The sequence below is a fragment of the Orbicella faveolata genome, unplaced genomic scaffold, assembly GCF_042242905.1.
Source record: "Orbicella faveolata isolate gen_17 unplaced genomic scaffold, um_ofav_v1 contig_35, whole genome shotgun sequence".
NCBI classification, from domain to species: Eukaryota; Metazoa; Cnidaria; class Anthozoa; order Scleractinia; family Merulinidae; genus Orbicella; species Orbicella faveolata.
The window spans coordinates 3,523,651-3,547,102 of NW_028301564.1; the positions used below are offsets into that span (position 1 = coordinate 3,523,651).

At 37.6% G+C, this 23,452-nt stretch overlaps 3 protein-coding genes across 5 annotated transcripts; 2 read left to right on the forward strand and 1 right to left on the reverse strand.

Annotated features, from left to right (window-relative positions):
• Positions 1-925: 925 nt before the first annotated feature.
• LOC110048711 (iduronate 2-sulfatase-like) lies at positions 926-9,216 on the forward strand. The gene is made up of 6 exons (XM_020754489.2): positions 926-1,453; positions 1,989-2,077; positions 4,657-5,167; positions 5,720-5,911; positions 6,214-6,331; positions 7,220-9,216. The coding sequence occupies exons 1-6, from the start codon at positions 1,033-1,035 to the stop codon at positions 7,503-7,505; spliced, it is 1,617 nt and encodes a 538-aa protein (XP_020610148.2). The 5' UTR covers positions 926-1,032; the 3' UTR covers positions 7,506-9,216.
• Positions 8,984-23,418, reverse strand: LOC110048672 (uncharacterized). 3 transcript variants are annotated; one of them, XM_089273296.1, is made up of 7 exons: positions 23,393-23,418; positions 23,164-23,284; positions 12,714-12,866; positions 12,265-12,356; positions 11,528-11,625; positions 11,326-11,400; positions 8,984-10,218 (listed from the first exon to the last, which is right to left on the reverse strand). In XM_089273296.1, the coding sequence occupies exons 2-7, from the start codon at positions 23,230-23,232 to the stop codon at positions 9,941-9,943; spliced, it is 765 nt and encodes a 254-aa protein (XP_089129422.1). In that variant the 5' UTR covers positions 23,233-23,284; positions 23,393-23,418; the 3' UTR covers positions 8,984-9,940. The 3 variants fall into 3 exon arrangements, with proteins under 3 accessions (XP_089129422.1, XP_089129423.1, XP_020610107.2); XM_089273297.1 differs by lacking the exon at positions 23,393-23,418 and adding an exon at positions 23,367-23,382; XM_020754448.2 differs by lacking the exons at positions 23,164-23,284; positions 23,393-23,418 and adding an exon at positions 14,890-15,259.
• LOC110048691 (uncharacterized) lies at positions 15,387-22,325 on the forward strand. The gene is made up of 2 exons (XM_089273298.1): positions 15,387-15,572; positions 20,080-22,325. The coding sequence occupies exons 1-2, from the start codon at positions 15,517-15,519 to the stop codon at positions 20,540-20,542; spliced, it is 519 nt and encodes a 172-aa protein (XP_089129424.1). The 5' UTR covers positions 15,387-15,516; the 3' UTR covers positions 20,543-22,325.
• Positions 23,419-23,452: the final 34 nt, after the last annotated feature.

Sequence of the window (23,452 nt, forward strand, 5' to 3'; positions counted from 1 at the left end):
AACCAAGCGTCAGATACATCTTAGTTGAAAATGGTTTGTAAATATAGTGCCTAAAATCGCCCTGTATTGCAGTTTTTATTTGATGTTTATGGCGATATTAATTTTATTGATTGGCCTTCCATTAACAGACTTAACAAATATGGGCCAATCGCACAATTGAAGCATCTTTGGTACCTTTTTTCACGATTTTCAGTCGATAAATTTAATGTATCGATTGGACTTGAATGATAATGCGTCTTTTACTTTACCAAAAACCCAAAATAGATTAAAACTGCCCACACTAAGAACATCTGTTGTGTTTCAACACCTCCCGGATCGTCGTTGATTCAAACGTTTGATCTTGATCTTAGGGGAAGTGTTACGGTTCAACATTTGTGTGCACATCTGTGCCATTATCTTCATTAATACATTTCAGCTGTGAAATTACAGTATTGCTATATGTTGTGATTTATTTATTTATTTATTCATTTATTTATTTGTTTGTTTGTTTGTTTATTTATTTATTCATTCATTCAAAACATGAATCAAGCCGGATCGCTGTTTATAGCACATGGTTCTATCACTTTTAAGTCATGGCTACTCAGCATCCATAATGAGGTTCCTGCGCCAAAATGTATCAGCCTGTAGAGGGGAAAATGTCCGATTTTCTAATTGTAGAGAAAATCTGGTGAATGGGAATTCCACCAGGTCCTAGAAAACTGCAGTACAAATGCAAAGTGACTGCTAAGGCGGGCACAGTTTGTCAGCCCGACAGTGGAACTCACTCTGCAGGAATTTTTTTTTCTCCACTTCTTCTTTGCACGATTTTTTTTTTCAGCCACCTGGGCTTGCATGAATTGTTTTTTCGTATTTCCTCACCCCCCCCCCTCCCCCCCGTCCCACGCCCATCACCTTTCTAATGGTCCGTCCCTAAGAAACCGGACAGCGGCGCTAGCCGAGTGTAGTCTGGGACGAGCGGTCCGAGGGAGGGAAAGGTTCTCTTCTGGACTTTCGTAACGTTCAGACGTGGCTGAGCTGTTACCTAGAAACAAAATGGAAAATAGACCGCTTTTAATTGGATCTGCACTTTTTCGTTGTTCTTGTATTTTGCTGATGTGCTTAACAGCCTGTGCATCAGAAACATTGCCCGAAAACCAAATGAATGTCCTCTTCATTGTGTCTGACGACCTCAGACCTTCGCTGGGAAGCTATGGAGATGCTGTGGTCAAAACTCCCAATCTGGACAAGCTTGCACAGCGTTCGGTGCGCTTCACGACAGCTGCTGCGCAGCAAGCCGTGTGTGCTCCAAGTCGGACATCATTCCTGACTGGAAGAAGACCGGATACTACAAAACTTCTTTCCAACAAAAAAGCTACTTACTGGAGGGATAATGCTGGGAATTTCACCTCTCTACCGCAACATTTCAAAGATGCTGGTTATGTCACCCTTTCTGCGGGAAAGATCTTTCATCCAGGTAGAATTCATGGGGGTGGAGTGAGTGGGGGGGAGGGGGGGGGGAAACAGTACCTTTAATCTTTGTCATCCAACCCACATTGAAGAGCCATCCTTTTGGTCGTCACCAGGGTCGTCACGCAACCATTGACGGCTAGGAAAGATTGCGTGACAACTAATTTTGGGTTGAATAAGACTCATTTTCCCCAATGTAAGGTGATCAGTCCTAGATCTACAATAAAGAAATGACTTAATATCTTCACAGAACATTTAGGTTCAGTTATTAACCCTAAAATCAATGCCCTTGGAAAATGGGTTACAAAAACCCCACCAGTGTCTCTTCTAACAAGGGAAAATCATAAATTATCCCTCCAAACTCTAGAAACATTTTTGGGTGTCAGGATGTGTTGCAGTGGCTCTCTCTTTTGCAGAACCTTTAAAAGGTAAAGGAAGTTTACTTATTTCGTTGTCACCAATCTGTTTCCAAACATTATTGTATAAGATGCTTAGAAATCTTCATCATACACAAATGTCACAAATTTATATCAATATTTCAGGAAAAGCATCAAACTTCACTGATGATTATCCATACAGTTGGTCTGTTCCCGCCTATCATCCCTCAACAGAAAAATTCAAAAATGCACCAGTGAGTAAAAAATAAAATAATGGTATGACTCTCATCAGGGCTGTCATTAAATATTTTGAGTCTGGTCAAGGATATTAATTGTTCAGAGTGCAGCAGAATTTTCACTGTATTTATTTTTAGTATAAATCTACTTGTACATAGTGTTCTATCATGATGCCGTTCTCTGATGGGCTATGCTACTCACTATCTATTCTGGTGTAGATTGTAAGTAGCCTATCGGTGTGCTCTAATGTTAAAAAAAGTCTTTGAGTTTTCAAAGTGTCTGTGAAGAGGATTTAGATATAGTTTTGAATGAGTAGTAGATTGATACTTAAACAATTAGATTATTTGCTCTGGATTTCTATGTATGATAGTTGACTCAGGCTACACCTTTGTCAACTATCATGCGATAGAAATCTCAAGCTCATTATCTAATAGCGGAGCTTCAGCGGTCAGAAGGGCCTCAAAGCAGAGCCTTGTAGTAAACATAGCGGTGTTGCTAAACAGTGATGGTGATAACAACGCCACACAACATGGCGGCCGTACTCCAGCTAATAGGACATGCAGCCTTAGTTAATATCTTTGATATAATGGACATCCATTTTATGGTCAATTGACACCTGCCAAAATAAGGTATCTGCTGACCAGTATCTCATGACCATATTGTGGGTTCAAGTTTTGAGCTCATCGAAGTCACATGGTTTTTTGAAGTCAATGGCTGACTAAGTACCGGCTTTTCGATTGGATCACAGGCTCAAACCAGGTTAACTTAATGTAATCAGGGCCGGGTTGTTTAGAACTGAGCCGGTTATGCTAACCCAGGATTTAAAGTTAACCGAAGTACAAACTTTTCTTGTATAAAAATGTTTTTCACTGCTTATGTTTTGTGTAACTTGAGATTATTCAAACTTAGAAGGCCAGACAATATCAGCAGAAAACCTCGCTGCCAAGTTAAAAAACTCAAATCAAAATTCTCACTTATCCTGGGTTAGCTCATTGAGGCTTTGAACAACCTGGCCCAGGAGCTCCGCTTTCAGGCTTGGCTAAATCCATATATTATTTTTTTTTTTAATGACTTCTCTTGTTCATAATTTTGTCAATAAGTTTAAGTCTATGGCATCCATAAACTAATGGCAATGAGACCTGAGAGACAATATCTCAAAGACAGGCACACACATTCTGCATTGTAACACTTTATTTCAGAGACCTGTCACGCTCAAAGGTAAATCCCAGTAACATGCGTAACATGCCACCAATTCGTGATCTCAAAATCTCTCAGGGATTCCCAGTTGAAAACAATCACCCCCTTTACATATCACAACAAACCTTTCATTTCCTAAGTAAGGCCACTGTTATCTACATCTGTAAAAGATGGTGTGTCAATGGTTCCAGTCATGTCTCTCACGTGTCCACCTCATGCCCCTGACCTCTAGTCAAGCACACGCTCCTCGTTGCATTCAGTCTTTTTGTTTGTGCCAATCCTTCGCCACTGATTTTTCTTTCTCCCTCCCCTCCCCCCCCCTCCCCCCCTCCCCCCCATGACTGGGACCCTTGCCCTACACATTTGAACCCCTGATACTACGCTTTAGGACCATCTTTAAGTGAGTAAACAAAATCAGTTAGATCTAATAATTTGTCTTTCCCAACACAAAAAATAAGGGGGGGGGGGGGGGGGCAAGCTTTGACACTACAATTCAGAACGTTGTGGATAGATACTGAACATTACTATTCCATTACGTTTAGAAAAACATATATCGCTATATATCATATATCCCTAGATATAATTTGTTTATTATATATATATAACTAACTGCAGACAGTACTGTTTCGGCCTTCTGGGCCTCATCAGTGCAGTGCTGAAGACTAGGATGGAGGCTAAGCTTAAAAAGCTGCCCCAAATACTACACATGTGGTAGTATCTAAGCCATTACCAGAGTGCTCAAACTAGCGAGGTAGTGAGCATGTGCAATTGATGATTATAGGCTATGGCCAGGATGCAATGAACAGAGACTTTGTATTTTGGTGACTTTCTGTTGCTTGTTAATAAAGGACGGTGGCAGGGAAGTGCACCCATTAGCTGCACTTTACCCCACAGTAAGGCTCTAGCCCACTGGAGACATGTCCGGAGAAATTACCTATTCCAAGGTGGCTACCCCCGGTACCACCTGATTTGTACTCCCCCCAGGAGGGGCTCCCCCTCCTGGTTCCCTCAGTCCCCTGGGACTGTGGGATATGGGTCTCACACCTGGAGGCAGGTCTGGAACTTTTATTCTAGGGTGGCTACCCCCAGTACCACCTGATCTGTACTCCCCCACGAGAGCCCCCTCTCTAGGCGCCTACTCCCCAGTTGTCCTTCCCTGCCACCCAAATTTTACCCACAGCCAGTGTGTTATTTCCTAAATGTAGTATCGTTAGTGGCAGCTCAGACCAGGCCTCAAAAGAGGATCATTAATTAATTATTCATTTGAATTCCCTCTCCCTAGGATTATAAATCATTAATAGAATTTAAAAGAAATACATGAACATGAACTTATCCCTTCATCAGTTGCAACCACATTTCAATTCCCCATACTTATTCCATTTTAACTTCATCATTCAAGGTATGTCCAGGTAAAGATGGTAAACTACACACAAGCATTGTATGTCCAGTGGATTTATCTCAACAGCCAGAGGGAACATTACCAGACATTCAAAGCACTGAGTATGCCATAAACTTTCTGAAAAACCATTCAAGTCATACAAACACCAAAAGTCAACCATTCTTTCTGGCTGTTGGGTACCACAAGCCTCACATCCCACTGAAATTTCCCAAAACATTCCTGGACCTGTACCCTATAGAGAAGATTCACATGGCAGCAGATCCCTTGCGACCCCTGGATATGCCGTCAGTGGCTTATGAACCATGGACTGATATTCGCTGGAGAGACGACGTTGCAGCTCTTAATCTGAGCTTTCCGTACGCACGCATGCCTGATTATTATGCTAAAAAGATCAGACAGAGTTACTATGCAGCGACAAGTTACATGGACAGTTTGATTGGGGAGTTACTAGAAGCTTTGGACAACTATGGTTTTGGCAAGAACACAATTGTGACCTTTGTTGGAGATCATGGTACACAACTTTGGTTTTGTTTTGTAATTTTGACAATTTTAATAACTCAGTAATTTTGACAATAATCCCCTTCACTTCATGCCTTCCTCACCATAGTTATTTTGGCTTGCCAGGACCCCTCTGATAACAGTGTTGAATACACTGATGGGTCATCCTGTTTAAATATTCGTCATTATTATTATTTGTTGTCTTGCCAAAAATTAATATGAACCATGGCTCAACCAAACTCACCTGATATGCTACCAAAGCATACCAAACTGGTACAATTAGGTGTAAATTATAAGCTAAGTGTTCAACTAAATATTTTGATGTGTTTCACAGAATCAAACAACTTACAGTCAACAGAGGAACCCCGTTAATCTGGTCACCAACAGGCCACAAAAATCTGACCATTAACTGGGGTGTGGCATTAAGGGGGGTCCTTTAAATAAGAAAATGACTGACTGAATTTTTCTTTGGGCCAGAATAATGAAGGGGCTGTATTAACAGGGTGGCCGTAAGACGGGGTTCCACTGTACCAGTAAGCAAATCTCTTAATATGACTGATTTCAGGTTGGGCATTAGGAGAGCACTTGGAGTGGGCAAAATACAGTAATTTCAGAGTGGCTACCAATGTACCCATGATGATTCATGTACCTGGTATCACTGACTACATGGGATCTGGAGGCATTGCATCTAATGCTCTTGTGGAATTGGTAGATTTATTTCCAACTCTTGCAGAACTAAGTGGAATCAAAGTCCCTGGTAACTAACAGGGTTTTTGTTTTTGTTTTAATTTGTATCCATGATAAAGAAGCTGTCTTACATGACGGTAATGAAGTTCTTTATAACCTTGAATATTCCAGTGTCAGTTTACTGCTAAACGATGGCAATCAACTGCCTTCTCCAACAATAATGCTGTCTACTTCAAAATTTTGAGACAACCCTAAGAAGAATAATAGTTTTTTTTTTTAATATTTCAAGCTTAGGAATAGAAGAGGTTTCTTTATTACTACCTGCACTGGGATAAACAGTGATTGTGATCGATCCATTGTTCTTCTTTTCAGGCCTTTGCCCAGATGACTCTTCAAAGGTTATTCTGTGTTCAGAGGGGCTAAGCTTTGCTCCTCTCTTGAAGAACATAACCATGCCATGGAAAAAGGCCATCTTTAGTCAATATCCAAGGTATTAGTGAGTGCAATGGATTTATTTTGGAATGAGAAATTAGAAATACTGTTCAGAGCTACGGTGCCTTTTTCGGGTTGAATCTCATAAGTTTCTCTTTCACTGGAACCAAGAAATGTTTGGAAACTTAAAGAAAATATAGAGCTTGTCACTTTAATTATCTTTCTCGGAACATGAGTGAATGCCCCGAGAATGTCCAATCTCTCTTGGTGCCCCAGACCCCATAATTACTGGCTCCTGGCCTTGCATCAGATAACCAGATAGTCTAATTTAAATTTCAAAATGGCTGCAACAAACTAAATCATGATTTTTATTTAAACCCTGTTCTTAGCTAAACAACTAGAAAACGATACCCTTCATAGGCGCACATACCTTACACTCCAAAATCTTGTTGGTATATCTGCTGGAATATTTTCTCCTACACTGCATTCTCTTATTGACTTTTCAATTGGTCACACAGATTTATTAGCGAGTTTAAGCAAACCACGATGGCAACGCCAACTAGAACATCATCAGACAAAAGGTTTAATGAGCTTAACAATGTACATGTGCATTATAAATTTTTGTACATTTCTTAGCCATTCTCTGCAAAACAACAACATAAAATTACCAAGTTCTGAGTATTTTGCAGAATGTGAACTGCAATGCCTAATTTTGCATATTTTCTTTTGGAATTGAAAGCGACCATAATATATTTAGCCTGAGCTAATTTTTTGACTCATAGGCATACTGAACAGATCGAAATAGTTGTGACATTCAAAGTAAAATGTTCCCGTCATCATTGCTTAAGCTCCCTGTTGTTAGCACTGTTTCCTTGTTCAGGTTAAATCCTGATCAGAATTAGCAGGGCTCCTGCAACCCCTCCATGCAACCTCTTTAAATTTGCAGACCGTCAGACAAACCACAAGAAAACAGCTGTGAACCTACACTGTCAGAGATCACAGTCATGGGATACTCCATGCAGACAAGCCAGTATCGTTACACAGAGTGGATAGAGTATGATCATGACACAAGGAAGGGAAATTGGTCAAACGTACATGCAAGGGAATTGTATGTACACAAAATGGAGGACAAGAATGTAGCATCCCTGTCAGAATTTCAAGAACTTGTCAAACAGCTGTCAAAACAACTACAAAAGGGATGGCAAAATGCATTGCCAATGAGCCAGCACTAATATTTTATTAGTGAAAAAAAAAAAATCTTCTAGAATAAAAACTAGTGATAAAAAATAATGGTTTGATCTCCCTGAGATCATTTTCAAGTTGCAGAAAAAGCGAATGAAATATACATATATAAGTACAAATTAGGGTGTGAGAATGTCCAGCATTTAAATATGTAAATACAAGCACTAAAATGTAAGTGTTAAAATAAGAATTAAATTAATTACAAGAAATTACTCTATAAATTATTTTGTAGGTTAAAAAAACTGCTAGTAAAACAACATTAGAGAAAAATCATCACTCCCTTGGTGCAAGTAATTTATTAAATATTAGACGAGGTTGACCAAAATAACATGATTGCCAGGGGTAAGCAGATCAATAAAGCTGGTGAATCTGAATAGACACTTGAAATCAAGCTTAAACAAATTGGAAACGTGGTAATATCTTATGGATAGTAAATGCAAAACAGTTTAGCTTCAATTATTTGCTTTAACATTGAATGATAGTTTTCCCAGACATTATTTGGTCCTCGAGGGCCACAGTTTTCCTCAAGCTTCATGAGCACTTCAGAAAACTGAATGCTTCTCAGCAGTGATAATTAAATGTCCATGGACAAATAGTCATGCATACATTTTGTATTTTCTAGAGGTGTCTAGTGTCAAAGCGATGTAGCATGTCCAATTTAAACTGTAGATACCTAAACCCCTAAATCAAATTAAAGCTTATTGAGCTGGCTATCAAACTATACCGAGAAATGAATTGTTGAATTTTTTACAACCTCTAAATGCAAGCTTCTGAATCACCATTTGAAAGCTACAAGTCAAAGCAATTTTTTTTCGCTCATTTGATTTGTCCCTCAGTTTCCAGACCCAAAGCACCAATAAAATGTGTCTGCAATTTGTCATGTTAAATTTCAGTGAAAAGTTACAGAACATTATTGAAAAAGGATTTTAAAAAATATGGAATGATCTAAAACACGTTTTTGGTTTTATGTCAAGCTAGCTACTGTCCAAGTTTGAGGGCAAATGAACAACTTCCCTTTGACTTGTAGCTTCCTAAAGGGACCAAAAAGATGATTTGGATGCTCACATTTAAAGGTCATGAAAAATTCAACCATTCATTATAATTCACAATTCTTCGTATAGTGTGATAGCCAGCTCTAAACTTTAATTTGAAATAACGGTTTAGGTATCAGTTTGAACCGGACATGCTTCATCACTTGGATGCAAGGCACCTTTAAAGGTGCTCTAAAGGTATATGGTTACCTCAAGGGTCAGGCACTGGGCAAATTGACCGGCCGTGAGGACGATTTTGCCCGCCTGATTTGACCATCTAGCAGAAAATTTCTCTTATAAAGAAGTTCAGTTCAAGTTGTTTTGCCTGCCTGCAAAAACCAGTCGCCCTCCTGATGAAAATGTGAATGAAACCCTGTTACTTACAGATTTTTATAATGACAGGGTTTATTAATTTGCTTATTCAAGTCGATTAGAAGTTTGAGATTTCCATTTGTTTTATTGCAATTTTCACTGGCATATATAAATTTATTTACAATAATATTGTAACAGAATCAAGACATTAACTCATTGCAGGAACAATTTATTTTTGATTTAATAATGTTGAATGTGTTACTGTATGACACCAATGCAATGACTAGAACTTTTTTGTAGAATTTTAAAGTTTTTTTTGTACAGATTCAACAGGAAATAAAACATAGTTTGGAAGTCATTGATTAGATTCTGAGGTACAGTTTGTTATTCAGACTTGACAGTTGGTATATTAGTAATTGGACAGAGTGGAATACAATTCAGGGAGTAATTGGGCAAGCAATTTCAAAATTGAAGGAACGTGCAGCACAAGGTCAATTTGAAATTAGAGCATGATTTCTCCCGGAATTGTGTGACACAAGGTCCAATTACTAATTAATCCTATCAATAACAAATCTAGAGATTAAAAAAGGACTTTGAGAAATTCTGTTATGCAAAAAAGTCAGTAGTGTTTTCCATAAGTTGTAAAAACTGCACGGAACATTAAGAAGGAAGCCATTGAAGCTCACAAAATTGTCTGCGAATGGCAAAGGTACCTAATTAGAAAACGCCAAAATTTGACACCTGTAATTGGACACCCACATGATTGCACACCAATTATGTGAAAAATAGCTGTGCAGAGAACCAATCATGATCGAGAATCTTGTAACAGTTATAGGTACGATTGAAAGAAAAAGTCATCAGGAGTAGCAAAGGTGTTTTGACATCAGGAGTAGCAAAGGTGTTTTGACAAAAGTAGTATCATTAACCACACAAATATTGCGATAAGGTACATGCACATTATATTGTACAGAGAAGAGCTTGTTTAGTAGATGTAAGCTTACATAGTAGGATAAAAAGACAAAGAATTATTTACAGCTGAACAAATATACAAAGCTTTCAGTGAACCCCATCTTTGTGTGGTGTTACTGCAAGTGTCCACAGAGACTCAAACATCTAACAGGCTGGCTTAGGTAGTGATTGCTAGATTTAGTGTGGTTGGTTGTTTCTTGAACATCATCGCAGTGCATGTCAACATCGTTATTCTTCAAAGAGGGGGGACAACTGTTGTACCCATTTTGAAAACCTTCATCACTTGTACAATTTGAATCAGTCTGTTGATTCATGCCACTTGAAAGGTACAAATCGTGACTTACAGCATTTGGACCAAGTATCTCCACATGATCTAAATACTGAACCAGACCTATGAAAACATAAACAACATTTAGTCACCTCTCATTTGGACATATTTAAACATAGTCACTAACCATACTTGAAAATCTACTCTCAGTTTAATAGATTATGAAGTGACTCCAAATTTGTGTCATGAGATAGTCTTACACTTGAAATTTACAAAGTAGATCTGATGGTCTTAATTCTTGCATGTATCTACATGTAATAGTTCATTTTGGATTTCATAGGTAAATAGTGTAACCAAAGACATTCGTTATGAAAATATTTCTAATCCAGAAAATCTATTCATTTAAAAGTGTCTTGAGACCCAGTCTTGACCATTATGCTTTTTTGCATGGCTGTTATTATTATTAATATTAGTTTACATCATAGCAAGGGTTCTATTGTTTTCAAGAGCTGCACAGCATGCAATGCATCCTGGAAAAAATGGGTCTTTCATTGGATCATGTGTACAAAAGGCATCTGCAGTTGAGTGTTGATAGATACCCTCAATCGATACCCTCCACTGACACTTGATTGACACCGGTTGACACTAGATCCATACTCCGTCAACATCTTGGTTGACAGTCAGTGGACAGTCAAGGAATTTTCGATTGATGCACATGAGTCGGTCGACACTCAGGCGACTATTGACTGACTCTTGATCAAGTGTTGATCAAGTTCTGATAGAGTATCAATCAGAATGTCGATCGGTACGGATCAAGATGCCAATTGAGGGTATTGATTGTGGTTATTGATCGACTCTTGCAGTGGATGCCTTTAGTATACGTGATCTCTTTCATCAATAGTAGACAGCTGAAACATTTAGATCCTTTTTGAGCCACTGAATGTTCTCTTCTGGCATGTATCACCAAATCTTTGTCAAACGCATCCAATTGAAAATGTTAAAGCAACTGAAGACTTTTGCCATCTGAATATGTTCCCTGAGGATGACTTTAACACTTTATAGCCTTGTGCCTAAAACCAATACTATGCTCCTATTGCTCAGTTTCTAAATATTTACAGCTAAAAAATTCCTTCCATTGTAAAGGAGAAAAAAAAAAACAGTTTCTCAAGAAGACGTTTGATGCAGTGATATTTCAGTATTGGGGTTAAAGCAGTTCCAGAATAAACTAACCATTTCTTGGCCTTTTTACTTGGTCTGTGTAACCTCCATCATCAAGCAATCTTTTACTTTTTCTCTGACTAGAAACTGCAAGTACATTTAAGAAAGAACTTAGCATTAAAACTGGAGACATTTAAAAATATCACTCTTGTATTCAATTCAATCAAAGCTGTCTGATTGCTAAGACAGTAAATACATTTGATAAACCAATTACCTGTGGCACAGCTGTGACTTCTCAGGAACTGAACACATTGTTCATATCCAAGAGATGAAGCAAGGTCACAGGGGGTTTGGCGGTACATGTTAAATGTGCTGAAAAAAGGTTGAAAACAAATTGACTGTAATTACTTGTTTGCAACTAAAAGTATCCTGCACAAAATTTTTTTCCCAAATCCCCTCCCCAGAAGTGGTCAGATGTGTAGTCTACTGGACTTAACAATGCGTGTACTTGAGTGCCAACCGTTTTTCTACAATTTAGAAAAACGAAATTTAGACTTTGATTTACAATTTCCACATTTCAATTTTTCAAGTGTTTCTTTCTTCCAGTACATGTAAGTCAGAGAAAGCCTGTAACAAACAAAGACCGTAAGACAACGAAAACCAATGGTTTTGGCGCCAAATTTCGAGAAGCGTTGTTTCCTAAAGTTTCTCAACTACTTTTGTCACCCGTTGTAGTTTACAATGGAGGCTTGTGCAGGGAAATATAATCATTAAAAAGAGACAAAAGTCATTTCCATTTGAATAGACTCCCCGCATTAGCCTCTGTTGTAAGCTGGTTCCTGTCCAATACCAAGAATATAAGTATGGCCTACTGCTGAATGTACACCTCAGTGATTTCACTCTGTCAAACAATCTCCCTAAAGCAATCTAAGCAGTCTTCAGTGGCCACGTAAGTCTATCACCAAAGTGATTACTACAGAGAGGATTAACTGTATAATTGTTTTTTATTACCTTAGAGGAGTTCCAAATGCCTGCAGTAACTTCAAACACTGGGTGTTACCACTTCGGGCTGCTTTATGTGCTGGCGTTTCTCCAAGGTTGTCCTAAAGGATCAAATGGATACACTTACATAGTAAATGAATAATAATAATAGTGAAATTAGGAGTTCAATGACCTATCAACCAAAAAGAAGTCTTGTAAAAGAAACCTTGTTTCTCAAGCAGACTATATAATAATTATTCACTGACATCAAATTGCCTTTCAGATGGTCTCTAGCAAACCCTTTTCATGTGTTTCCCACTGACACTTAAATTGGATTGCAACCATTATTGTTTTTTTCTAAGAGATTTGACCTCATGAAGCCTTTTCATATCACAGTGTCGCTAGTGCTCTATTTCTAATGGGTGATGAGTAAACAGTCTAAACAAATACAATGTCACCACCGACATAAATATACTTACTACTTTCTGTGGAAAAGCACCATTCTCAAGTAACCATTGGAGAACATTGACATGGCCTGCAAAAGCTGCAAGATGTGTTGCAGACTGTTCAAACCTCCCTTCAGGTACATTGATGTTCAAGCCACACTCTACCAGGCGCTTCACACAATCAATCTAGAAAACAAGTTTAATTCTCAACTTAGTGCCATGTTACAGGTTGGCCATAATCAGACCACCCTTTGCAAAGGGAATCACTTTGTTGGAAACTGACAAACTAAAAAACGTTTCTCAGCACCAGTAAGCAAGTACCATAAATATTATTATCCAATGTACTCATCTAATTCTCCCTTGACTTAGAACAATGAAAAACATGTTGACAGGCTTAGGAACAGTAAAAGGATGTGAAAAATAAATCATTCAGTATTCCACAATGTAAAATGTTTCACTGTGAGAATTCCAAAAGGAATGAAAATTAGATTAAACTTTAACATGTTAATTCTGTGGCAACAGACCAGAAAAACATTTCAAAGTACAAGATTATTTTACACTGAGGTCTCAATCTTTATTTCATGAGCTGCAGATCCTTTTACCACCATTCAAGAGTGGTCTCATAGCTACAGCCTGGGTTATTTGTCACCTGTCAAGCCAAGTTGCATAAAAAGTTACCAAGGTTTTTTCCGTTTCCATCACATCTCTACTACAAAAATTCTACAGAAAATCTCGATGTTTGCCAATATTCCGATTGGAAAATATACAAAAATCCACAGAAGTAGCAAAAGAATATCTGAAGATGAAGGAAAGGGACAAACGTTATGGCAATAAATAAAATCTCTTTTCACTGTTCAGACTAAATGCACTTTTTTATGTGAATTATGTCCCAAATAATCAAGTCCTTGGTAAGAGTTATCAACCTCAACCTTTGATTATTATGGTTATCACAAAAAACTCATGTGGATATCGATGAAACTTCAGCCAGTAATGCAGTATTATTAAAGAAATTCATGTAGATGAAAAAAAGACTCATATAGATTTAGATAAAACTTCAGTTAATAATAGCATTACTATTATTTCCATAAGAATAATTATCACTTTACATCTGACTGGGTTTTTTTTTTTGCTAGCATTCCCATAAGCATATCTATTGTTCAAAGCTTTTCTGATTTGCGCTGTATTAGTCTGTAATATTGTTGCACATTGAACTACACCCGGAAAAATATAAACCAGCATCTTATAGAGTTATATTGATATTTACATGTTTCTTCAAAATATACACCACTACTGCTTCACCCAGACAATAATATATCATTGTGATTTAGAGTTATTCTGAAAAGGTTGGATGATATTTGCAGTAAACCAGTAAACAAATGCAAAAAATGAGCAAATTTACTGGGTTTGATCTTTGGCAACTTTGAAACGTGTGTACAAGCGAAGGTGTTCAAGAACCTGCGTCTCTAACCAAAACACAGTGAGAAATTTTTGAGCGTCACTTCGACTTGTTGATAGCAACCGAAATTAATCGGATACCATTTATACGCCGGGCATCACGGCATTACATCGAAAATAGTGTATAGACAACAACAATATTGCAGACAAATTTCAAGGCCAAAAGTAAAAGAAAAACCATTCAGTGGATTGTTATCTAATGCCTATCGCTTGGAAAACTCATGTGATCTTTAAAAACATCGGCCACAGTTGGAGGAACAGAGATCATGCGCGAATATCGGACTAGACCAAGTCACGAAAACAAAAATAAATTCACGCGAGTGCCTTCTTGAAGTGTCGCTTCGCACGATATTTTGAAGGTCACACTATATTTCAATATCTCTATTTAGTTTTCAAGAATATAGGTAACAAATTATAGCCTTGTTGTTGGAACGAACCTACCAGATGGAGTTTTCTGTGAGTTTCAAGAGCTTATATTTACCACGGATATAAAAGTTGCTCGAAAGTAACCGGCCGGCCGGTCGTAGCGCTTTTAACTAAAGTAAAAGACTAAATGCAGATATGGAAAGAAATAATATGGCTAAAGTAAAAGACTAAATACAGATATGAAAATAAATAATATGGCTAGGCCTAGAAAGTAAAGAACTATGTAAGAATCTTCAAGGAAATAGAAAAGAAACCAATTGACTTTCGCACAAGTCAAATCATCTCCAGTAACAAAACTTCCATTGCTTTACCCAGAAATTATCCTAACCTTTCCAAAGTAGGCTGCCCAATGTGCAGGTGTCCACATTAAGAACTGGTCCTGGGCGTTAATGGATCGAAAAACTGCAAGTTTGTCTCCCTGAACAGTCAAGTAGGTCAAACTGAGAAGATCACCGTCCCTACATGCTCTGTGAACAAGAGGAAGTGGAAACTCCGACCACGGGCAACGCAAAATACACTCGTTTAGCTGTTGCTTCGTTTGAAAACCACACTCAGCTCCCATGTTCAAGGCTTAAGATCCCCGTCTAAGCAGCGAAAAGGTGCAACGTACGAAAGTCAGAAAAGAAAAGAAAAAGTACAACACTCGACAATGGAAAATCCCGCCGAAAGACGAAGTCTTGCGACCATGCGGTGGCTTGAAAGTCAATCTTTTCCGAACGACCAATGACATCGCGGCAATAAACGAAACGGACCAATCACAGAAGCGGAGGGAACGACGTCTATTTGAAAGTTTTTGAGCTGGTTTGCTTTCATCCGGGAAACTCGATGTTTTGATTATCGTTACTTCCTGTCATAAATTTTGTATCGCCGGCCGAAGTGCAGTCGAATTTACGAGGGAGTTTTCAAACGGTTCACTGGAGAGCGTCAAAAGCTCAGTATTTTGGCCAAAGAAACCATGACTAGTTGCGAAAACCAGGTCGGTCTTACGGACGGAAGCCACATATCGACAAAGTAAGTTGTATTTATCTTTTCTACGCGCGTTTCGCGAAGCAGACCTTCGTATGTAGTTTGAAAACGAAGCGTGTCCTTCTCATTTGTTTTGACCTTTGCGTATTGTCTTCTGTCTGTTTAAAAGATTTAAGCGAGCCTTCCTTGTTTTTTAAAATCATTGTTAAACTTTTCACTATTGGTTTGACGGAATCTTGCCGTCAAACCATATTTACTTAATGCTATGCCTGTTCCAGTATTTCTGGCTCGGTTTCACCGTAATCATAAGCTTTCATGAAAGTTAAACCTAACAGTTTGCCCATTGTCGCTTTGCAGTCCTAGGAAGATGGCATTTTTCAAGTTGGGTGAATCACAGAAAATGTATTTAAAGTTTACATCCAACTTCTAGTTTTCGTGATGGTCGTGTTGTGATAAGTGATGCGAACAACCTTTCCGCGGGTTTTTTTCTTCTCTGTTTTGCGTACACGCTGTTCGTTCATAATAAAACCATCAATAGATCGCTTTGTGTTAAAACTAGAACATGAATTCGTCGAATTCTCAGACGTAAACATTTTACCGCATTTCACGGTCGTTCAAAAGCGATTTTATCTCGATATCATGTTCAACTTTTCGTACTTTGAAATAAAGCGATTACTGCTTTACGAAGCAGAGCTTGTACGCGGCGCGCATTCATAATAGGGCCGATCCACGAAGCCATAAATTATTAACAATTTTTAAGCCAAATTTTGACACTTGCCTCCCTGCCTGGCATCACGCTGGATGAAGTCAGTGTTTTTATATCTGTTTTGATATTTCTAGAGCCTCAAAATTATGTTCTAGATTTTATATTAATCTTACAAGCTTATAAAATCGACGGCTAAATATTTAAATACCTCAATTCAAGCTCACAAAAGGCTGTGAATCCGCAAAGCCAAATGTCTAACTAACTGGAAAAAATTTGAATTTGAATAGAAGATGACGTTTTCTTTTCTAGAAAACGGTTTCACAAAGTGTCTTAACCGTTTATTGAAGGTTATATTTTTCTCAGTTTGCAAATAAGCTTTATAGGTTTAGCAGTAAATTTAATTAAGCTTTGAAGTTTATTTTCAGATTGAAGTACAATTAATTGGCCTGTGTGTTTAAAGATTTCAGTCACGTAAACTATGCTACCTATTGTCTGTTTTCTTTTGAAGCAAGCAAATTTAAATTCATTGTCTCTTCATGTTGCACAAGAGAAAATGGTCTACTTGTTATGCAAAAGATGATATGAGGCAATGATATTTTGTTGTTGCCACGTACAAACTGTAGTAAGTACAACACAAACGACTATTTTGAAAAGAAAAATTTGCACTTACTTCAACTTACTGAAACTTTTGAAAGAACCTTTAAAAATCTCAAGTTTATCTCCCCTATTTAAAGCCAACACTTGAATTACAACAAAGATAAATAATATTAATTTATTCAGCAAACTTTGCATATATATATTCCATTTTTCGTCAAGAACGTCTTAGCTGTGAAATCTGCGCTCTTGCAATATACAGCAATGCTTATTTATTACCAGAAATGTTATTGCTGTTAAATAGCAGATTGCTGTTTAATAGTTATAATTATTATTGTTGTTAAGATGTTTGTTCAAAATCATTGTGACGTCTTGGTGGTTGGTCTTGAAATATCACCTCTTCACCATGTTGATCTCAGGAAGTCAAAATATTGTTCCTTGATTTGTGTTTTTGGTGGGAAAGTGCTTCTTGAGTACGTTTATCAATATCAAAGTTGATATTGTGTGTTAGGGTTGACATGTAATTTACAGTCTCCTAATTAACTAGATACTGCAGAAAAGTAATTAACGTACAAGATATGTCGCATTTATTTCTGATGGAAGATATTTTGCCTTACAGTACTCCGAGATTGATAGGAGAGAAAGTTCCTTTAAATATTGGTGCATGTAGCTATAAAATAGCCTTTGTTTTTCATCAGGGATAAAAACTATCCACTGACGGGCATAGTGATAGATGTCAATAATTTTCCAACATTTCAGTACTAAAAACATCTTTGGAATGCTTCTTGTTCTGTTTTTGTTTCAGATGATAAATATAGATTACATTTTTATGTAGTTTTATTGTTATTTCCAATTTGTTTTACCATTCACTATTATTAAAAGTACAAGATGTCCTTGAAAGTACTTCATGTTTACAATTTACATGTTCAAGGACAGTGCTTCTGGCTCTGTTAAAACATGACATGTTAAGTGTAAAACAAGATAAGATAATTATGCAACATCCATATGTCAAAAAAACCTTATAGCTGTTAAGTTTAATTATAATATCTTTAGCTAGGACTTTCCAAAAAGTATTATCTTTTATTGTGATCGTTTTCCAATCTGTTAAGTTGTTACATGGTTATTTCTTCTATCCAAAACTCCATATTAGAGAGTGCACTCATAGCCTTACATGCAATTTTAGCTGTCATAGAGAAGTCACCTTCTATGCATGGCAGTTGGTGCAATTTGAGAAGGACTGGGCTGCCAAATTCAAACAACTCATGACACTTGCACACTGTTCATTATTAATAAAGAAGCAACTTTGTTTTTTTCAGTTTTGATTTCATCACTGTCAAAAGAAAACGGATCCTGGCAACTGAAAAATCTGGATGATAACAAGACCAATGAAAATTTGTATCATCATGAAAGCCTCCAACTACAAAAAAATATATTTATTCGACTAGGCTAGTAGGGGTTTCAATAATAGCCGGGTAGCGGGTAGATTTACCCTTTTGTAATGAGCAGACTACCTGCTTGTAGCCATCCTGGGTACCCGTACACAAATAACTAAGACCAGATAATTTCCTCGCAGCTAAGGAGTCTCTTTGAGAAATTTGGGAAAATAAGTCTTATGTTATAGGTAAAGAAAAAGAAAGGCACAAGAAACAACTTTCTAGTGCTAACCCAGCCTTTTGGACACTAAAAGATGAAAAGTGTAACCTAACACGCGAGAACAATCGCTTCAATATGAAGTGAAAAAAATGTGCCAGGCACGTCAGCTGAAATCAAGAGGAAACTGGGACTAAGCATGAATAATAATGGCTGCCAAAATGCGATCGTTATAAGCATATTTCGCTCCAGCATCAAAACAAAAGAGGTCGAAGGAGAATGATTCTTTGCAAGGTTAGTTGAGTATATTGAAAGGGACACGTTTTGGTGTTTAAACTTTAATATTATGCTTCTTTTCGTGGTGAAATATGATGTATCGTTCCTGAATCGATTTGCATACGAAGAATTAGAATACCACACGTTATCAACCTTGTCTTTCTAATTGATTGACTTCTAGGAATAGCAAAACAACATAAAAAATAGGTCTCAAAGCGCAGGAAAATGCATCTGCAGGAGTCTAGAATTTCAAAATTTCCTGGGGGAGGATGCCCCCGGACCCCCCTAGTTTGGAAGGCCCTCCAGGTCTTCAAAGAAACTACCCACCTGTTTTTCTAAACTACCCTCTTGAGCCAAAAATTATTGAACCCCTGGGCTAGTAAAGTGTGACACGGTATTAGGCACTAGACCACTTGTAAATTAAAAGATTAGTTTAGACTTGATCCCTGGTATCTGCAGAGTATAAGTTTTTGTCAGCTGGTTTCTTTTCACAGAAACTTTTCTACTTTCATTCGTGGACCGCCATGATGTTTTGTCTTCATAAGGTGTTGCGTGACAGGTGTTTTGCTGGAATGGTGTTTCCTTATGTTCAATGTCATTTATTTTACTTCTAAAAAAATATGGGTTTTGTGGTATTTAAGCCTCCATTGTAAGCAAGAAATTAACTGCTAAATTTTTCCTTGTTCATATCCCTCACTGCCCAGCCTTGTGAACTTGATTGAATTCATTTTGTACTGTACAGGAGAAAGTTAACCACAGTAAAATTTCCATTTTAACCAAAATGATTGATTTTTTAGTATTTAAACCTCAGCAACTTATAATTATCTTATTAGTGATACAAAATTTAAAATCATCTTCTGGGGTAAGATATTCTCAGAATAGTAGGAAAGGACAAAACAAAAACATCAAGAAGACAGATATATTTGAGTCCTTACACAGCATCAGAATATTTATTTTGAAAGCCATAGATTTAATTGAGTTCTGCTGGAGTGGCAAATGCATGTGGTCAAACATGGCAACACTAGGACTTTACAAACCAAAAACTCTTCTTTTTTCTGAACACTTGGTATATTTTCACTTTAAACCAGTTTGAAAGTAATGAAGTTTGCCAAAAAATATAATTTTAGCACCCAATGAAAGCTGTGAATCAATAAATGAACTAGAGTTCTGAGAAAAAATCAGTGAACATTTTTCACAATTGTTTGGGTATGCTGGCAAACATTCCCTTAGGCAGCCAGAATGAGGAAAAAGCTCTTTCATTGGTATAGGTTGGAATACATCATCGGCAAGCTAAGCAAAGATCCACTTTTGTACTCAATACTGCTCTTTACAATCATCTAACGTGAGTATTTTGATTAAAACCAGTTTTCTTTCATTTGAAAACAGAGTAATGGCACCTCCTGGGGGAAAAACTTCAATCAATTTGTTTGGAAATGATGCAGCCCCCGAGCCAGCTGCTCCAAAGAAGGAAGTCAACCGTTGCCAAGCTGCTCGCAACAAATCTAATGTCTTTGGCACTACAGAAGCACCAGCAACAGAAACAACTCCAGCACACCTTAAAGAAAGTCAGCAAAGACGACAAGCCTCCAGTGTCTTTGGTGACTCGAGTCCACCTGCTCCAGTGCAAAAACCATTTGAGCCTGAACCACGGAAGCCCCATGTGGTTAACCCTCACCAGGAAGCACGTCAAAAGTCGTCGCTTTTTAAGGAACCTACAGAACAGTCTAAACCACCTCCGAGGAAAGGAAGTGATATAATCGTTGGCCAGGGAAGCTCTGAAGAACCATCTCATACATCTGTCAAAGTTCACGCCCCACCTGGTGGAGTGTCACACATCACCTTTGGATAATATGTTTTTGTTGAATTTAAGGCTTGTTTTTATCATCATTTTTATTTTGATAACATTTGGTTCGCTATACTCGGTATGACCTTCTAACATTTTCTAACATTCTTCTTCTGCATTTGAACTTAAATATCCATAATTTAGGGTATACAGTCATGCACTGTATTTCCTTTATTAAGGTGCCCAGTCTCAATTGAGCAGTGCACAGTAACTCACAAACCACCTAACTTGAAATTGGAAATGGAAAGTAAGGCACCCATGCATGTCAAAACCACAAATTGCCCTCTTGGGCAGTCCTTAATCAAAGAAATATGGGTTAGTTTGAACACTATTACTGGTAACTTGTCAACTTTTCAGTTCCCTCTTGTGTCACAACTTGAGCACTTGAACTCATGCTTTTTTTTTTACTGAGAAATAATTCAAAACGGAAATGTAAGTGCTGATTGTTCAGCAAATTATGATTTGGGGAAGCAAAATTCGTATACTGTAACATAACCAATACGTGTCTCCCTGTTTAAATCCAAGCGTTCACCTGACAGCTCTTATCTTCACATGTGTCATTGTGCATACAGGGTAGGTTCAACTTGGCTATCTGAGACTTTCTGGCTGTTGTGTATGTTACCTTGACGCAAGACAGACACCTCTCCAAGATGGACAGTTGAGGCTGCCCCAACAGCGTCCATCTTAGAGAGAGTTGATTGTGTGATTTTACATGTATAAAGCTGAATTATTGCAAATCAAATTCACCCTTCTTTTTGTCTTTCAGTGGCTAACAAAAAAATAGCAGAATGTTACAACTTGCTTGTAATGTAATGTTACGATGTTCCTACTTGAGCACTTTTGAAATGCCTGCAAGGTTCAAGAAGCCTTCATCCCTATGTATTTATAGTTCTTTCAGTCGATTGTCCTTACAGTTGATTGATGTCAATATCTTGAAGGTGCCATGAAGCATGTAAAAGAGGTTTAAGATTTTGAGCTCAGTGTTCATCAGATTAAGATATTTCTTCCAGACTAATTTCAGGCAAGCTTGAAGCCTGTAACTTGTAAATTTTTGCATCAATTTAAGTCAGGAAGAAGTAAGTTGTACTCGTTCTCCAGTCACTCTAAATGTTATTTTGTTAAGTCTTGTTCATATAACTAAAAGTGCATTTTTAAAAGTTTTTTTTTTTTTAAGTACTCAACAAAGGAAATGTATTGCCTACTAATTTGTGTTGTTGTGTAGGGAATAATTTATTGTTAGCAGACCTTGTCTCTATAAGTTTTGGGAAAGATTACAGACAGTGTTATACATGTATTTAAGCGAAGCAGTGAACAAATATTCTAGATGTAACGTGACGCATAAAAATGTATCTCTTGCATTGTTAGTATTTTGCGGTTTTAAACTTAGTAACAAAATTTAACAAGGATCTGTGTTTTACATCCATGTTCCTTAGTTCAAGCAGTTTGCATTTGGTTTATATAATTTTATTGCTTGTATATTAACCAAAGTAAATATTACGTCCATTGTAACCAAAAGGTGTGAAATTAGTGTTCAGGATGCCAATAATTTACATAGCCTGCTCTTGCTGTGTAGTTGGCAAATTAGGTAATATTGTTGTAGTACCTTAGTGCATTTTATATCAGGTCCTGACAGACTGACGCATCACACATCTGCATGTGTCCACAGTTAGTACCAGCTTTTTGCTGTCAGTTTGTATTAGAGAAATGTGACTTTTGTGTGCTAAGCAATGCCATTTTCATTGGTGTTGCAATCCATTGTGGCCATATTAAACAAAGGGTACTTCGTGAATTGTTTGTCTCTTTATTTGACCAGTTGTTGAAAAGGTGATATCCAAGTTTCCTTTTTTCCTATATGTCAAAACAAGTCTTGTGAAACTATTTGTATGAAATTGTGTTCCACCTACAGGTTCATTTTCATGCAAGTCAAACTCATTTATTTATGAAAGGTTTTGCACAAGGACTCATTTTGAAACCAATGCGCAAGGTAACTGGGAAATGGCCTATTACCTAATAGTTTAGCATTTCCAATCTTCCAAATGTGGTAAATCAGAAACATGTACTGGGCAATCAACTTGTCTATATGAGGATACGAGAAAAATGGTGGAATGTTGAAATGAAAACATACTACATAAAAACTTTCTTTCCAAATATATACTTCAACAGTGAACGGTCATCTATTCCCCAACCTGTCAGCTCTTAATGGATAAGCTGCAAATGTTCTTTTGGTCATGTGAAGGCAGCAGAATTCTGCCTGAGTCAGTCTACCCTGTAGCCTACCGTACAGGCCTACTTAGGTTCATCATGCAATCTTCCCTCCCTGGAATTGGGTGACAAGCCCTAAAAGCATCTGTGTGGGAGGTAATTACACTTCGGATCTGCTGGAAGAGTTTGAATCAACTGTGAAGTTAAAAATAATGCAATGTGTGGTTCTAGAAAATATCCCTACTTTCACCAAGGATGGTTGTCTGGTTTGTGCCACCCTCCACCCTGGAATTTCCAGATTAGCTATTGAGACCCCACTCCCTTGGAAGTTGGAATTTCCAGTGACCATCCCTGGTGTTGGCATGGATATTTTCTGGACCAGCAAACATCTGAGGTGTAGTCTGACAAAAACATGACACCCTTACCTTGAAATATTTTTCCAAGCAAGGCAGGGTACACAAAAGAATGAGGAACCACCAAGAGTATCTTGACATATGGTAAGGATGTTGACCAAAAACCTAATTCTCCAAATATGAGTGGATACATCTAAAAATAGAAGGAAGAAATATCTGAAATTAGATGCTGCTGTGTGTTTTGACTCCATGCAAAAATGTCAAGTTTTCTATACCAAAATATTGAGATCAGATGTCTTACTCATGAGAGCTTCAAAGGTGCGTCCGGCTGAACCGTGATAAGCTGGACACTACAGTTGAG

What these genes read in the sequence shown, in the direction of transcription:
- LOC110048711 (XM_020754489.2), top strand. Translation starts at nt 1,033, where the DNA reads ATGGAAAATAGACCGCTTTTAATTGGATCTGCACTTTTTCGTTGTTCT. An exon ending in GGGAAAGATCTTTCATCCAG is followed by an intron (nt 1,454 to 1,988) that starts GTAGAATTCATG and finishes TCAATATTTCAG; the next exon opens with GAAAAGCATCAAACTTCACT. An exon ending in ATCTTTAGTCAATATCCAAG is followed by an intron (nt 6,332 to 7,219) that starts GTATTAGTGAGT and finishes TTAAATTTGCAG; the next exon opens with ACCGTCAGACAAACCACAAG.
- LOC110048672 (XM_020754448.2), bottom strand. Translation starts at nt 15,123, where the DNA reads ATGGGAGCTGAGTGTGGTTTTCAAACGAAGCAACAGCTAAACGAGTGT. An exon ending in GGGCAGCCTACTTTGGAAAG is followed by an intron (nt 12,867 to 14,889) that starts GTTAGGATAATT and finishes CTTGTTTTCTAG; the next exon opens with ATTGATTGTGTGAAGCGCCT. An exon ending in AAGTCACAGCTGTGCCACAG is followed by an intron (nt 11,401 to 11,527) that starts GTAATTGGTTTA and finishes ATGTACTTGCAG; the next exon opens with TTTCTAGTCAGAGAAAAAGT.
- LOC110048691 (XM_089273298.1), top strand. Translation starts at nt 15,517, where the DNA reads ATGACTAGTTGCGAAAACCAGGTCGGTCTTACGGACGGAAGCCACATA. An exon ending in GGAAGCCACATATCGACAAA is followed by an intron (nt 15,573 to 20,079) that starts GTAAGTTGTATT and finishes ATTTGAAAACAG; the next exon opens with AGTAATGGCACCTCCTGGGG.